The sequence below is a fragment of the Octopus bimaculoides genome, chromosome 26, assembly GCF_046866305.1.
Source record: "Octopus bimaculoides isolate indiv1 chromosome 26, ASM4686630v1, whole genome shotgun sequence".
Classification (NCBI taxonomy): Eukaryota; Metazoa; Mollusca; class Cephalopoda; order Octopoda; family Octopodidae; genus Octopus; species Octopus bimaculoides.
Genome location: NC_142953.1, coordinates 3,861,776 through 3,879,087, shown reverse-complemented (window position 1 = coordinate 3,879,087; position 17,312 = coordinate 3,861,776). Strand labels below are relative to the sequence as shown.

The following is a 17,312-nucleotide window of genomic DNA, read 5'->3' as shown; positions in this document are numbered from 1 at the left end:
GCCAGTTAATGTCATATGCAGGTTCTGGGGCCTAGTTCTAATTTCCTGATATTTTTTTTATTTATTTTGTATTTAATTATAAGTCCTGTCATTATTAGCTATTAGTAATTATCGTTATATCCTATAGGTGGGTGTTCAAGATGGCACAGAGATTAAGAAATTAGCCAAGCCTATTTATTTATTTACTTATGTATTTTTGCTATCAATTTTTTTATCTTTATTTTAAAAATCTCATTTTGTGGTTCATGTTTTTATTTATTTATTTTTTTCATATTCTCCCTGAGAATCTTTTGCATCATACAAAATGGGTCTTGTATCTGAGAAATGAATTTGTAATTTTATATATATATATATATATATACACACACACACACACACACACACACACACACACATATACACATGGTGTATGTGTGCATTTAATTGGAGTTCTTTCTTTCTGTTGTTTCAATATTTGGTTGTGTTAATAGAGGTACCAGGCAACAACCAGATGCGATGTCTTCAGTATGGGGATTCTGTTAACCCCCGTCTAGCTATTTGACACTTATATGCACGTCTCTTATGTAAAACTTTCTTCAGCATTCTATTCTATAAAGGGCAAGGGTATAACAATGTTTCTGAGAGTATCATGTTGAATTGAGGGGTGCAATTTGCAGTTTAAAATATCAGCGAACCCTCTCTTCAAATTACACCTTTTTGTTTAAACCCTTTCATTTTTCATATTTCTGCCAAAATACACTTCTTTTGTTTCAATTAATTTTGAAAATAACCAAAAATTTAGTACAATAATTTTGTTGCTATTAAGTTGTGTATTTGGAACATAAATTAACATGAAATCTTGGTGGAGGGTTTTCAACTTAGATCATTTAAAAGAGGAAGCTTGCACCATAGGACCAAGGGTAGTCCTGGACAGGTTGGTATCAATAGGGGCTAAAAAAAAAGGGGGGGGGGAAACACTGTAAATAGTGTGGTCGTGGAGGTGCTGTGTCTGAAAGTGAGGTGGAATGATTAAAGGTCTAGCATCTTCAGTTGCAGATCAACTGAATCAGGACTGTGCTAAGGGCTAAACAAGAATAAGACCATAATCTCTGATCATCCATTGGTGAATCAATGATTGATCTGTTTCTGTTCATGGCTGGGTTGTTCAGAGAGGAAAAAAGAAAAAAAAAGAAGCAAAATCATAAAAGCTAGATTTGTATCTAAGAAATCAATTAGTAATTATATTTTATATGTTAAACGATGGGTTTTTTATCCCCCACCCCTTTTTTTTCTTATTAAAAATAATTAAATTGGAAAGGATATTTGACTGGATTGATTTTGTGCTAGATAATGGTGACCAGCTGAGCAAACTTGCTATCAAATAGTTGGAGCTTTTATACACAGAGAGGAACCATTATGAATCTGAGGAGACTTGCAACATGGTTGTCAGACATGCTTTGACAATGTCACTCGTTTCACAAGCAAATTCCTTGGTGTGTTCTTTTTTTTTTTTTTACAGAAGGAACTAGGTGTTATATATATCCAAGATAAACATATATTTCCACAAACAGAACACAAACCAATGAGGGCATCTCAATATCAGGACTTGATCTGCTAGAAATAACAACCAAGTCTTTCTTAAATCATATTCTGGAGTTCTTAAAAACAGGAAGACATAGTGGATGATGTGATAATGGAATACTAATTCTAATCTTGTCTGTAAAAATACATGATTGTCATGGTTGGAATGTATTTGATAATTTGGTTGGATCATACGGCAAAACCGGTGGTGGTGGTGGTGGTAGTATTAGTTCATGTGGTGGTGGTGGCAGCAGTGATTATGCTCTTACTGCCAAATCCATTTGGTGGTTTACTTATTGAGAAAAACCATATTTTGTTTTGGTTTTCCAATTCATTTCTTGTACAAATCTAACATAATTAGGGTAGGTTTGTTTGGATATTGAGTAGTAGGGTGTGAATGTATGTGTAACGTGAATGATTCTGTAGAGTGGCAATGTGTGTGTGCAATGAATTATGTGTGTGGATGTATGACTGTGTGTGTGTGTGTGTTTATGGGGTTGTATGGTTTGTATATATGTGTGTGTGTGTGTGTGTGTTGGTTGTATGTTTGTAGTGTTGAGTGTGTGAAAGAGCATGGGAGGCTGATGTTTTTAGCAGACAAACTGAAAGAGAAAACAAAACAACCAATCATCTTTTAGTTGAACTCAATTAGATGTCTTAAGAGTCTTATCACTTAAAGTCCTGGATAAAGATGGAATGTATTTAGTTAGACTGTTAGACACTTGAAAGTATGTCTTTAATAGAACCAATGATACAAACATAAAGTTCGTCTATTTTACTACTAAACATTCCAATATATTTAATTAAACACACTCTTCAAAAGAGAGCTGAGAATTTTGTTGCAATATAAAGGTATATATATAAATCTTTCATCCTTTTAGGGTTGATAAAATAAGTACAAGTTGCATCCTGGGGTTGATGTAATTGACTTACCTTGTCTCCTGAAATTTCTGGCCTTCTGCTAAAATTTGGAACCAATATACAGGTAACTGTACAAGGCAGTGAACTGGCAGAACCATTAGCATAGCAGACAATACTTTGCAACATTTTATCCATCTGAGTTCAAATCCTGCCAAGGTTGACAAATCTCAAAAATAGAGGAGATAATTTCAAGAGATAAATTTTGCTGGAAATTGTATGTTCATTGTTGGGGGAAGTAACCTGAGCTTTAAATTAACCCTTAAAGGGTTAATGCTATGACATATTTGAATATCTGTCATTTATGTCATAAACTATGGAGAAGTTTTCAAGAAATGGAACATTCTAGTGTTTTAGTTGACTCTATGACCCTTCTATTATTCCAATTGAGTTCTTTCAGTTAAATTTGAGAGAAAACAAAAAGATTATGTGTAAATCTATAAAAACACCCAGGGGAGGTTTTTAGCTTGTGCAGTGTGAAAGATAAAATTTATTCTCCATGCTTATTATATCAGACATAAGATTATTACTGGTAACATTGCCAGATAATTTGGTTCTTTATTCCCAGCAGATAAGCAAACTAAGGTGTATAGAATGAAGGTGCTGGCCAAAAATACACTACAAAATTCCTGCAGTGCATTTGAATTCAAAACGTATGGTTTGGCAGTTCCATATCTATTTTGTTTTTTAAGCATCTCACTTATCACCAAAATTTTTTTTTCACACATACTCTAAAACAAAATTGGCATTTCCCAGACATTTCTTCCATTCACTCCAGTGCCTAGAACCTGTAGAAAAAATGAAAGAACAGTTTTTAACATACCATTGTGTAGCAGATATTTCTGACTTTCTTTGATGGCGTAGCGGTGGTGGGAAGTGGAGTTAAAGAGAGGTAGAACTTATTGTAAACAATGTTAGCTGTTTTGCCTCCCTCTTTGGTGTTTGGAATATAAAGAAAGCTGGTCGGTCAGTCAGTCGGAAGATTCCTGGAATGTACAGCATGCTGACTTAATCTTTCTGGTAAATTCTGATCTGTGTTTGAGTTAATTGGGCCCTATTGAGTGACACCTCAGTTGTTTTTCATTAAATACTTAAACTTATCCCTCACTGTGCATTGAGCGAAAGAGTGGGGTGTATAATACACAAGGTATATGGAATATAACTGAACACGGAGGTTGTAAAAGACACAATACTTGGCGTAATACTGTGTGTGTGTGTACATGAGATGGTGCTGAAAAGTTTGTGGCTTAGGGTAAAAGAAAATACAGGAGGATCAGTTAATTATGATTTTATTAAACATATTTCGAGCGTGGCCGTTTTCGTGCGGGTGACACGTAAAAGCACCCACTACACTCTCTGAGTGGTTGGCGTTAGGAAGGGCATCCAGCTGTAGAAACTCTGCCAAATCAGATTGGAGCCTGGTGTTGCCATCCGGTTTCACCAGCCCTCAGTCAAATCGTCCAACCCATGCTAGCATGGAAAGCGGACGTTAAACGATGATGATGATGATGATTCTCCTCTTAGATTCACACATTTATTGCAGCAATTCTTCAGTTTTTCTAAGCCCTTTAAAAGAACTCGAAAAGTTAGACCTCCAGCCAGGCCTTTCACGATACCCTTAAAGCCAGGAACTTTTCAGCACCCCCTTGTATATTTAAGTATACATACACATATATAAATACACACACTCACACACATTACACTTATTCAAATATTAATGGTTAAACTAAACAATTGATAATTCTCCATTTTCTTCTGTGTGTGTATGTGTGTATGTGTGTGTTTTATAGGTGCAGGGGTGGCTGTGTGGTTAACTTTACTTCCCAAATACATAGTTCTGTTGTTTCCTGTGCTACTTTGTTACAAATTGATGGCTCATAAAGGATATTTGAGCTGTCCAAAGAAGTTATAGTCAGAAGGGACAAGATCTGGACTGCATGCAGGCTGTCCTGGCCTTGCAACCCAGTTTTTCAGTGATTTACAATGGTATGGGCAGCTGTATGTGGGTACACATTGTGCTTATGATAATGCTTGATTTACCAATAAATCTCAGCATTTGGCATGAATTGCTGGTTTCAGTTTGTTGACCAGTATGTCACTGTGGTCTACACTGGTAACTATAGACCCCTTTTCCAGATAATGTTTCAGTACAGGTCTCTTTTGTGTGCCCCAAAATTGTTAGCATCACGTTTTCTGTGGAATGCTGAGTCTCAAGTTTCTTTTTCATTGGCAATTACAGATATTTCCTCTCCATACTCTGCCTTTTCGAATCCGGCTCACCTCCTGTGACTATTCTCGCCAGAAAAACGCTTCACCTTCATCATTGTAGTGGTTGGGTAACTGTTGACAGATCTCCACATGATTGTGCTTATGCAGTTTGTAAGCTCCCTTGGCATCCACCTCGCACAGACTTTATGTAAGACATGCCACTTCGTTGACCGTCACTCATTGGTTTGCTAGGACCATCTCTCAAGTTTACCCAGGCTCCATATCAGTGGTGGAGGTTGATGAGTATCCTACTCCCCCTCCATGCATCACATTTGTCCGACCATTTTTACACTTCTCTATCTGCACTTGTGCATGGTAGAGCATTGTTCCCTTATTGTACTGAAAGCCTGTGGTGTATTTCAGCCCCTGACCCATCTTCAGGCCTGAGAAATCAGATCACTTTATCTTTTTCCTCCTTGGTGCACATGGCCATGTTTACTCTGTAACACAAGAAAGAAAACAGGAGCAATCAAGGTCAAACGTTGTTGGTTACATAACCACAAAAGTACTATCTTTTTAGAACACATGTACTGAAATGTGTGTGTGTGTATAGGTATATATGCAGTATGTGTAATGTATACATATATATGCACACACATGTATGTATATAAGTGTACGTATATATATATATATATATATATATATATATATATATATATATATATAAATATATATATGTATAAATATATATATGTACATACACACGTGTGTGTGTGTGTGTGTGTATATATATATATATATATATATAAATATATATATGTACATACACACGTGTGTGTGTGTGTATATATATATATATATATATATATATATATATACATACACACTCATATACATGTATATTTGTGTATGTGTTTGCATATGTATACTTGTTTGTATGTGTGTGTATATGTGTGTACAATATAAGTATGTGTGTGTGTGTATACATATATAACATGTATACATACATATATAGATACACTTGTGTGTGCATGTGCATATTTTATCCCTCCCCCCTACATCTATATGTACAATATTCTATAATAATGCCATTATTGTATGCATTGTATAGTCTATAGTCTTCTGTAATCCTCGGTGGTTGTTATGGTAGGATTGTTTTATTCTGTGTTTCCTTTTTCTCTTTCTTTTATGCACTTATAAATCTCTACTCTCTCCTTTTCACCATTTCTCTATTTCATATACATTGTTATGTATTCATTTATATATCTATCTCTGCACTTAAGAAAATTTCTGTCCCAGTTCTCTAAGCTAGGAATATTGTTGTCTACAGAGATTTGAGACTGTTTTACTGACACTGAACTAAATAAGACTTCGAATTTCCATGTTTCATAATCTTATTTATTATAAATGATTTTGTTTGCTATGCCATAAGTACTTCAGCAGACTTCATACAATCAAAAACTTGTATGACCCCCACCGCCCTTCTGTCTGATATTTTATATTGCTGCTTGTGATGATGATGATGTTCATAATCAAATGTTGTGCTTATTGGGTTGGAAGAATTGTTAACAAAATAATGCCTTGTGATATTTTGTTGGTTTGTTTTTGATTCCGAGTTTCAAATCTTGTTATCCCAGTCAACTTTGCTACTTTATCAACCCCAAAACAATGAAAAGTAGTTAAGTTTTGGGGGTTGATTTAATCAGACCCTTTTATGCCAAGTGTCTGTCATTATGCCTTTATTAGAAATTATTGCCCTCATTTTTTTTTTTTCTTTTCTATAATCAATTCTGTATAAAACCACACTATTTTTGTAATTTCTCCTTGTAATGTATCTTTGTCCATTGCTCCTGTGCCAAATAAAATAAACCATTCATCATCGTCCATTTAATGTCTACTTTTCCATGCTGGCATGGGTTGGACAGAATTTGTAGAGGCAGATTTTTCTGTAGCTGGATCCTCTTCCTATCACCAACCTTCGCCTGATTCCAAATAAGGTGATATTCCTCCATTTCCGACAGGTTTTCACAGGAGAACAAAGGACACCACTTGCATAATGGTGACACTCCTTTACAATTATCACACAATATCAAGACAAAGAGACTGTAACACCACACACACATGTATGCAACAGGCTTCTTTCAGTTTCTGTCTACCAAATTCATTAATAAGGCTTTAAACAACCCAGGGTTATAGTGGAAGACACTTACCCAAAGTACCAAGCAGTAAGAGTGAACCTGGAATGATGTTGGTGGGAAGCCAGCTTCTTACTACACAGGTAAATGTCTGCACCTGTCATTATTAATTAATTAAAGGTAGTGGATTGACAGACTCATTAAAACATCAGACCAAATTCCCTACGGTATTTAGAGCCCCTTTTCATTGGCACAAGCTCAACTTGTGTGAAGTCAATTTAGCCTTTCATCCTTTCAGGGTCCATAAAATATTATACTCCTCTGCACAAATTTGTGGCCCTGTCTTTATGTTAGAAATTATTATCAGCATTTTTTGTTATTACAGTTGGAGGAATTATTGCTTTTAGCTCTCCTCCCCGACCCTCCGATCAGCTGATATCACACATATGATGAAGACTGTCCAAGTCATGAACATACCATCTTTTATTTATTTTGCAGCACTACCGTAACTCTCCCACTCTCCGACCTTGTTATGTCATGTACCTTTCTTTCTTTTTTTTTTCCAATTAAGGTTTTGGGGTGGCATTTGAAGAAGATTTCGGTGCTATTTCTTTTTTTTTGACAGATTGAATAGGGACCACCTCGTTTCTGTTCTTGTGGTTGTTGTTATTGTCTAACCCCTTGAGCAGTCAACCCTGATTGAGAAGTTCCTTCATCAAAAACATTCCTGACACAGTTATTCTATTTTTTTCTCTGGGCACAATCTGTCTAGAATCTCGTTAAGCTGATAGGGTCCTCTTCTCAAGACCCTTTTACCTTTCTCTTCTCCTGGAATTTCTTTTCCAGTGTGCCCTTTTTCTATTTTTAGGTCGATAGGTGTGATTTAAGAGAGATTAGGTTGTTGTTTCAAGTAAGTAGAACAACCATGTGGTAGTCAGTCATATGGAGTCATTTTTGTTGTTTTTTGGTGTTTGTGGTTGGTTGGCAGAAATGGAAGGGTTCAAGATTATGTTGCCTTAACTGTGGCATTATTCTTCAAAGATTGAAGCTGATAACCCCTGCAGAAACTTAAAACATTGGAATCTGTGGGAATGATGAAATCGGTGCTCTTGGCTTTCAATCTACCCCTCTCTCCTTATCCTCGGAAAGATTGGTATTGGATCCAGTCAGAAATCAACAGAAGTCATTGCATGGCTGGTTAAGAAGTCTGCTTCTCAAACATGTGGTTTTGGGTTCAATCCTGTTATGTGGCACCTTGGAGAAATATCTTCTATTAGGACCTCCCAACTCAATAAATCCTTGTGAGTGGATTTGGTTGTTGGCAACTGAAAGAAAGCCTCTCCCTCTCTGTATATATATCTCTTTTAGCTTGTTTTAGTCTTTTGGAGCACTGCCTTCAAGTTGAATGAATTGATACCAGGACTTGTTTTATTTTAAAGCCGAATACTGATTCTGTTGGTCTCTTTTCCCAAACATGTGTACCATGCAAACGAACCATTTTTGTTGCATTGTTTTTGCATAATAAAGAATATAGAGATGGGTGGTGTGAGGTGAAGTTGTGATGTTGATGCCTTTACAGTCATGTATTAACTGATGTCTTTCTCTCTATGTTGCAGAGCCTAACAGAATCATCACCATGAGAGTGTCTGTCAAGTTCATCATTTGTGGCTTCCTGATATTCTGTGTGATCTTCTTCAGCTGGTTTCGGTGTCCCAACATACAAAATGATGACAACTTAATTATGTAAGTACATGACGACACTTTAATTATTTCATATAACTGAATGGTTAACAATTTAGTTTTGCAATCATTAGGTCGTTTCTGGGATTGATCCCATTGTTTGGTACTTTGGACAAGTGTAATTTCTCATAGCATCAGGTCAATCTGAACAAAGCCTTGTGAGTGAAATTGGGACTGTGGCAGCCTGGTTGAAAGGATTGTACATCAAAGATCCAACCTTATTGCTTTCTGTGTTATGCTGAGTTCTGCTTGACAAATATTTTATAAGTAAATATGTCTGAAGAACACTCAGCCATGTATATGCTAATTTAACAAGTAGTTCAGTTGACACCAAACAACTCTGTTTTTTTGTCAACAGCAGCAGAACCAACATACATACATACATACATATATATATATGTGTGTGTGTGTCTGTGTGTGTGTGTGTGTGTGTCTGTGTGTGTGTGTGTGTGTGTGTGTGTGTGTGTGTGCGCACACATGCACAAAAGAAAAAGGGATTAAAAATTCAGACAGATACTCGTGAAGCATTCTGTTGGAATCAAACTTGACTAACCAAATTGACCAGAGAAAGTCCTTGCAATCCATGTAGTTAATCCACTGTCGACTGCCTGGCTAATCTGTAAAGCCAAAGTTGATATACAGAAAAATTTGGCATTCGGTCACAGAATATAGTAGAAAACAAAAGAATGGGGATTTATTCATTTGTAATCTTGTGTGCATTTTCGATTGATTGGTATTGCATAGTTTTGAAATTTATTAATGTTGCATATTGAGATCAATCCGTATTTGATTGACTCCAGAGATCAAGAAATTAACACCAACATGTCCTTCTCTAAATCTCACTACACAAGTCTTATTCTCAGGAGTCTCTTTTTCTTCTTTCTCCTCTCTCTTATTTTCTCTTTGAACATATCTCTCTTTCTCTCTCCCACCCTCCACTCATCTCCCACCCTCCACTCATCTCCCACCCTCCACTCATCTCCCACCTTCCACTCATCTCCCACCCTCCACTCATCTCCCACCCTCCACTCATCTCCCACCCTCCACTCATCTCTTTTTTAATATTTCAATTTTTATCGTATAATCGTCATGTTATTCAGATCTTGGCAGTAGATTTGTATAATCATCAGAGCATCACACAAATTGCTTTCTTTTGTTTTGCTATGACCTTTTTGAGGCCATAACTACATGGTTGCTCTCCTTACTAGCAACAACAACCAACTCTCCTGCAAAAAGGCATTAACTAAACAACACAATGATGACTTGAATGTTTCTTGTTCAGCTTGAAGTCCGCTCCAATCAAGCTGTGACCATTTTGTCTTTTTCTCTAGAACCACATTTAATGCCATGTGTCCTTTTTAAAGTTGCTGGAGTGTAATTTGAGAAATATTTGGTTGCTATTTCTAGCAGTTCAAGCAATCATGTAGAGGCTCTTTTGTTGACATTGAAGGGGATTTTAAGGTCTCACTGCTTAGCACCTCTTGCATTACAGGGCTTAGTGAATGATAAATCTGCTGTATAGGACACCAATTAACATTCCAAGGAGATTTGGCATAATAATAATACATGACAACTTGACAAATTGAACCAAGAGGAAGGGAGATAAAACTCTCCATTCTGGATATGATACTCGCCTAACAAATATAACAACATTTCTACAATGTCTGGTAATTATTTTTGACAACTGAGGCATGTAATAATCTAAGAGAATCTCACTCTGCTCCCTTGCCCGGAGTTAATACAACTTGAGCCAACTTGGGTGATACTATATGGCTGTAGAAATAGCAGTCAAATTCCCTTCAAAATCACATCATACCATCGTCATCATCATCATTTAATGTCCGTTGTCCATGCTGGCATGGGTTAGAGAGTTTGACCAGGGCTGGCAATCATTACAACTTGCGATGAGAATAGGGCTGCAGGCTTAGTAGGGTGTTTAAGGAGTCTACTCCATGTTGAAGTTGAGAGTTCAATCCTACTGTGCAGCACCTTGGGCAAATGTTTTCTTCTGTTGATTCAATTTGACCAAATCATTGTAAAAGGAATTTTGAGAACAAAAATTGTGTGTGAAGACAGGAAAAAAGTTATCATAGGTGAAATTTGAATGTTGCATCTGGAATGGAAAAAAAAAACCTGACAATTAAAATAACAAATTGATGAGAAAAGCTATATTTATTTATTAAATGTTTGTGTGGGAATATGTATGTGGCTGTGGGTGTGTTTGTATGTTGGATGCATGGGAGTTAGGGATGGGGTACTTGCAGGTGTTTTGGTTACGTGATCTAATAAGTGTAGACACCTGATCATTCTAACCTGTATGAGGAGATATCTGTACCTGGTGGCTTGTTTGTAAGTCGGGATTTAAAACATTAGAATAACGTTAGATACGCTAACTTGATAGGGGTTTATGTATTTTTGTGTGTGTGTGTATTTATGCCAGTGTGGGTATGTATGTATGTGTATGAATGTCTGAATACATGTGAATTCATGTGTGTATGTATGTCAGTTGAATGTACATGTTATTGTGGATATGTGCAACAGGATGCGTGTGTTTTTGGTATATGTGTTTGAAGCATATTGACATCATAGTGTGCAGTTGAGGCACACACACTCACTGAAGCTGTTGTGGAAGAAAAGAGAGAGAGAGAGAGCAAAGGAAATTGGTGTAAGATAAGTACAGATAATAGTCAGTATGAATGGCTGGATGTTAATGATTGCCAGGTGTGTGTGTAATTAGGTTAATATTTGTGTTTACAAACTAGACGAATAAATATTCAATACATGATATAGAGCTGATAGTGTTTACTTTTGGGGTTTGGAAATCTAAAGTTGGTCGTAATTTATATAGTTGTTTTCCGCTTCAGTGTGTTTGTGTGTGTGTGTGTGTGTGTGTGTGTGTGTATATATATATATATATATATATATAAAAATTAGTTATAAGGATTCAATAGAATCTAGGCATATCAACATGTAGGATGTCAGAAATGGCTATATATGTGTGTATATTCATATATGTGTGTATACTCATGTGTGTGTATACTCGTGTGTATACTCATATATGTATGTGTGTATACTCATGTATGTATACACATATATGTATGTGTGTATACACATATATGTATGTGTATAGTAATGTATATGTATACATATATGTATGTATGTATGTATATACGTATATGTATGTACATGCAGTGTTATAAAGCTATTAGTACATATGATCTATAGGTTCAACTAAACGATTCTTCTTTTGTTGTTTAAAATTACAATCTTATGGTGTCATCAGTGTTTGTTTGAGACGTTTTTCTTCTTTCTCTTCATAGATGCTATATACACCCTCCTATGCATAACTCCTTTCTGCATCACTACTATCTACATACGCATATCTGTTGGATGTACGTAACACATTGCTATGTTAAGTTCACTGACATATCAATGGTTTCAGGTTTTGATTTTCTTTTGCATGGCATTTTAAGTGGATTCCAAAATATGGTGATTGGTCAACGGCTGATGAAGGGAGGCTCCCGTAATGCAATCTGCGTATTTAACATATAACACATGTATGCACACACAATATGGATTATAAACTATGGTTTTGTGCATGTGTGGTTGTTGTATAGCCCCATATTGACCCCGTTTATTCAAACCTATGAAGACATTCTAGCCATGGCCATCCTGTCATTTAAGGGATATCTAGGACTACATTAGCTAATGTGTTCTTCCATTTAAAAATAAAGAATTTTGTAGATAGAAGTATGGTATTTGAGGAAGATTTGGTCTCTATTTGTAACAATTCATGTGACTAAAAGTGTGCCTACATAAAAATACTAAACTATTTAATCTTTTAAGATGCAGGAAATTTAATATAAAACATGATCATCAAAATGGTTTGGATGAATATTAAATTTGGGTGTAAAAAGAGAAAGAAAAATAAAAAGATAAAACATGTAACTCATATTTTTTTAAGCTCAAATTGTGGGAGGTCCACATATTTCAGATCACATTGTACTCAAGTAAATATAGTATATACGTGTATGTCTGGACCCCCCCCCCCCCCGAATTTATGTATATATATATATATATATACACACACACATACACGCACACATCACACATACAGGAGATATACTTGCTTGGCAAGTGATTTGATCTGAGACCATATGTTTAAACTAAAATAATTACAGCGTGAAAGACATATTAGCTGTTCAAAAATCGCACAAAAACTGTTAATTTCACTTAAACATTTATATTTGGCGTCAAAATTTTCATTGCACCAACTGCAATCTGGTCAATGGCACAGCTTTGCCAGGTTGTTAGTTGTTGCGGCAGAAATTTTGACACCAAATAATGATTTAGTGAAGAGAATTGTTCTAGTGTGACTTTAGATAGATAATATGCTGCCGTTGTTGTTGTTGTTAAGGTGGTGAGCTAGCAGAATCATTAGCACACCGGGTGAAATGCTTACTGATATTTCATCTGTCTTCGTGTTCTGAGTTCAAATTCCACCAAGGTCGACTTTGCCATTCATCCTTTCAGGGTCCATAAAATAAGTACCAGTTCCCTATTATGGGTAAGGGCAAAATCCAGTGCTTCCCAGTGACTGGTAGTTTTATCTTGAAGTCAATATCTGCTGCTATTCCAAGCATTCTTCCACCCTCAGATGAAACTATTAGCTGTTGTAAGGCATTGAATGTTTCCAATACTAACCATAAAATCTTTGGTTAAAAGTACAATCAGAAACACGTGGAAGGATTTTATGATGTTGTTGTACCTAATATGCTGTCCTTACACTCTGTGTGTGTGTGTGTGTGTGTGTGTATCAGTGAATATACACAATTTGTGGGTTTTTTATGAATGAAAATACATTGCTTAGTGTGTGTGTGTGTGTGTGTGTGTGTGTGTGTGTTAGAAAATATATATTTAGTCATGTGATTGCATACAATCACTGAGTACATTTGTGTATCTGTTGGTAAATATAGCCCCAAGCCATGGCTGTAAAATGCACAGAAATCACCACATGAACATACATGCACATGCAACCCCCCCCCCCCCACACACACACACACAAACATCGCAGAGGGCTTCACAGCTTGACAGAATCAATCATGGGGTGTCTGGTAGGCCCCTGTTTTTAAAGGGGCCTGGTCTGCTGGTGCACATCTGTACAACCACAACATCCTGGGGACAGGGCAGTGAGTTTGCTTGATGTGTCGGGGTGGGGGGTGGAGGACCATCTGTTTTGGAGCTGGGTTAGTTGTGATGGTGGAGGCAGTGGTGGTGTTGGTGGTGGTGATAGTGATGGTAGGAATGTTGAGTGCTATGTCTGTGTGTGTGTGTGTGTCTCTCTCTCTCTCTCTATCTCTCTCTCTCTATCTCTATCTCTCTCTCTATATCTCTCTCTCTATCTATCTATCTCTCTTTCTCTCTCTCTCTCTTTCTCCCCCTCTCTGGGTAGTGTAGTGGTGGGAGTATCATTACTAGTGGTGATTGTTGTTGCTTATCCCCCCCACTCTTAGCGCCATCTATCTTTTTTCTGTTGAAGTAATATCCTAGACTGGCTTCATTATCCAGGAATGTCTTTTTTTTGTTTTTTTTAAAAATTTTGTAAGCTAGTATGTAGCATTGTTCAAAAAGCTTTAGCTGCTATTTCTAGCAGTCAAGTGACTGTGAAGAGACTCCCTCATTGATTAGGAGTGTGTTGGAATAGTTGGTTGAAAATATTGTTGGAGTGGAGGCAGGGGACAGAGTGAAATTATAAGCTATGAAATATTCCATCCTCCCATTGGAGTATCTGGTTGTACTTTAAGTAGGGCAATCAGAAACTCAACCAGTTGACAATGTATACGTCTTAATGAGTTGATAATGGGGCTTGTGTAGTCATTTGATCTACTAGAAACAGCAGCCTAATCTTTCTCAAATCACACCATGCCATTTTCAAAAGGAGACATTGGGTAATTTAGATCTAGACTCAGTGATCATTGATCATTAAGCCTGCTTATTGAAGGTTTCTGTAGGACTAAACAACAATGCCTCTGAATGAACAAGGAACATCGTTAAGTCTTATTACTGTGAGCTGGCAGAATCGTTAGCATGCTGGATGAAATACTTAGTGATATTTCACCCGTCGCTATGTTCTGAGTTCAAATTCCGCTGAGGTCAACTTTACCTTTCATCCTTTTGGAGTCGATAAAATAAGTACCAGTTGAACGCTGAGGTCAATGTAATTGACTCATCCCCTCCCCCAGAATTGCTGCCCTTGTGGCAAAATTTGAAACCATTATTACTGTTGTAGCATGTTGAGCTGGCAAAATTGTTAGCATCCCCCCCACCAAAAAAAGGGACAAAATGCTTTGCCTTAGTTCAAATGCTACTGAGGTTGACTTTGTCTTTCATCCTTTCAGTGTTGATAGTATAAGTACCAGTTGAACACTGGGGGTGATGCAATCAACTAGCCCCTGTCCCCAAAATTTCAGGCTTTGTATGTGCAATAGAAAAGATAATTACTGATGTGTGCCCATCATTTTTTATAATTTTTCTCATATTTGAACTGGTCTTAAGTATCTGCCCCCTTGTTGCAGGCCTTCATCATCTAATACTCCCAACATCATACCCCCACCTTCCATATTGTTTGTCCTATTCATTTGGCATAGCTGCAACATCTGTATATTCTTCTTAGCACCAACTGCTTTAGAGTATGGATTGAGTATATTTTATTGTGCAACCAGCACTAAAATGGCTGAAGGACTAAAGAGTCCCCCTCTGCCTTGTATCAGTTTAAACTCAAGAGTCATTGCTCTCTTAGACAAGTTGCTCATACTGTGGCTTTTGTCATCTTCCTTTCATTCATTTCCTTTTTTTCTTGTTTCCCATCATTTTTCTTGTTTTGAGATCATGTTAAATACCTTATAAATTTCAGCATTGTCTCATTACTTTTGAGTTCAATTCCTATTGAGGTTAGTGTCGTTCAATTGGAACAAGTCATTCATTCTACAAATCCTCAAGTACCGTCTCCAAAAGCTGCTCTTCTTTTAGCCCTTTTACAAAGCAAATAGCTCCTGTCAGTCAGCAGGTTGTTGTTTAATCCCAAAGCAACCCTCATTGAGTAAATCAAAGTTATTCCAGTCATGACTATCCCTTCTTTATTGTATATTGATTGAGTAAATTGTCCTTTGTCTGCCACCCCACTCTCACTCATGTTATTTTTTGAGGGAGATCTGGTTACCATTTCTAGTAGGTTGAATGACCATGGAGAGTCTTCTTTGCTCCTCAGGTAGTAATGTTGCCATACCTGTTTGGTTACCCAGCTATGCAAGCCACTGTTCTACATTATAAAATGTTCAAATATTTAGAGACAGCTTTATTAGGCATGAAGTTAACAGGAGCTTATCTTCACACCAGTGAAGTGCTGCTGCATTATCTGATTTCACTTTGTATTTCTTATTAAGAAACACTGAGTCCCTCTCTACAAAGGAATGGTTTTGAGGTTTGTGAAAAAGGTAGACAAAACAATACAAAAAACTTCTGTGTCTCAAAAGGATTTAAAATACCAGGGTGTAATGTGGATGAGATTTGGCTGCTATTCTAGTCAGGTTCTACGTAGGAGTTTCTCTTGTGGCCTTGTGGCCGGGTTTATCACTAAAGAGGGGAAGCACTTCATTTAACTTCACATTTGCCAAACTGACAGGCCTCGCCATTTTTTATTCTACAATTTTTCCAGTTAAAGTACAAAATAAACCCTGGTTTCTTGTTTTGATGTAACACACAGTACATCTCCAGCTACTCTGCCTTCCCCATTAACCCCTGCTGCCCTCTAATGACCCCTTTTGTTGCTACCACTTCTTCCTCCACTGCCCTCCCAAAACACTTGGCAGTTTTATTTACATATGGTCTCATTAACTTCAGAGGTTTGTGGCACAGCCTTTGGCATGAAGATGGGGCTGGAGTTGTGGTGCCGGTGGTGATGGTAGCTCTGGTAAAAGAGATTGTAATATGTATGTATAGTGGTGAGAATGATTGTGTGTGTGTGTGTGTGTGTGTGTGTTTGTAGAAGATGGTTGAACGTTAAGGAGTGGAAATGTTGGTGTGTGTAATGGGGATGGGATTGCTAGCATTCCTCTTCCCTCACTCCCTTTCTCTCACTCTTCCTCCCACTGCTTCCAATCTTATTGCTTCTATACATACATAACTGCCTGTTCAATGGCAAGAGACAAAAAATTAGGTGAAGGTATTTTGTAAATAGGGCCATAATTAGATCAGTCTTATTATTAATCATCATCATTACCATCATCATCCTTTCGGTTGATTATTATTATTTGTGATGATGGTGATGGCATTAGAGCACAGGAAATGGCTTTTTTTTGTGTGGCTTGGTTGGGGGAGACTATTCACTGATAGTTTATTAAGTTCACTGTGTAAATTACTTCTGTAGATCTAGCACAGTTTGGTTTCATTTACTATATATATATATATATATATATATATATATGGAGAGAGATGTACAGATATACACCTATGAAGAAGCATAATGTTTATTTTTTATCTCTTTGGACTGTAGATGAGAAGGTAAGGGGGAGGGGCTGGAGTAGAGAGAACAATTGGTAAAAAAGTAAAAGGGGGGGGAAGATTGTGTGTAGTGGGAGAGTGCAATGTTGATGTAGGGGGAAGGAGAGAGAAGGGGACGAGTGGGGGAAATTGGGGGGAAATGAGTGCAAAAGATTGGTTCTTAATCTACTCCCACCACATTACCCACCAATC

At 37.0% G+C, this 17,312-nt stretch overlaps 1 protein-coding gene across 2 annotated transcripts in view; it reads left to right on the top strand.

Annotated features, from left to right (window-relative positions):
* LOC106876518 (D-glucuronyl C5-epimerase) overlaps positions 1 to 17,312 on the top strand; it is a 74,760-nt gene that overhangs the window by 46,411 nt on the left and 11,037 nt on the right. For both annotated transcript variants that reach the window (XM_014925096.3, XM_089342765.1), the window contains exon 2: positions 8,438 to 8,564. In XM_014925096.3, coding sequence (XP_014780582.1) covers positions 8,458 to 8,564 — 107 coding nt within the window. In that variant the 5' untranslated portion in view covers positions 8,438 to 8,457. The remainder of the gene's footprint in view (positions 1 to 8,437; positions 8,565 to 17,312) is intronic.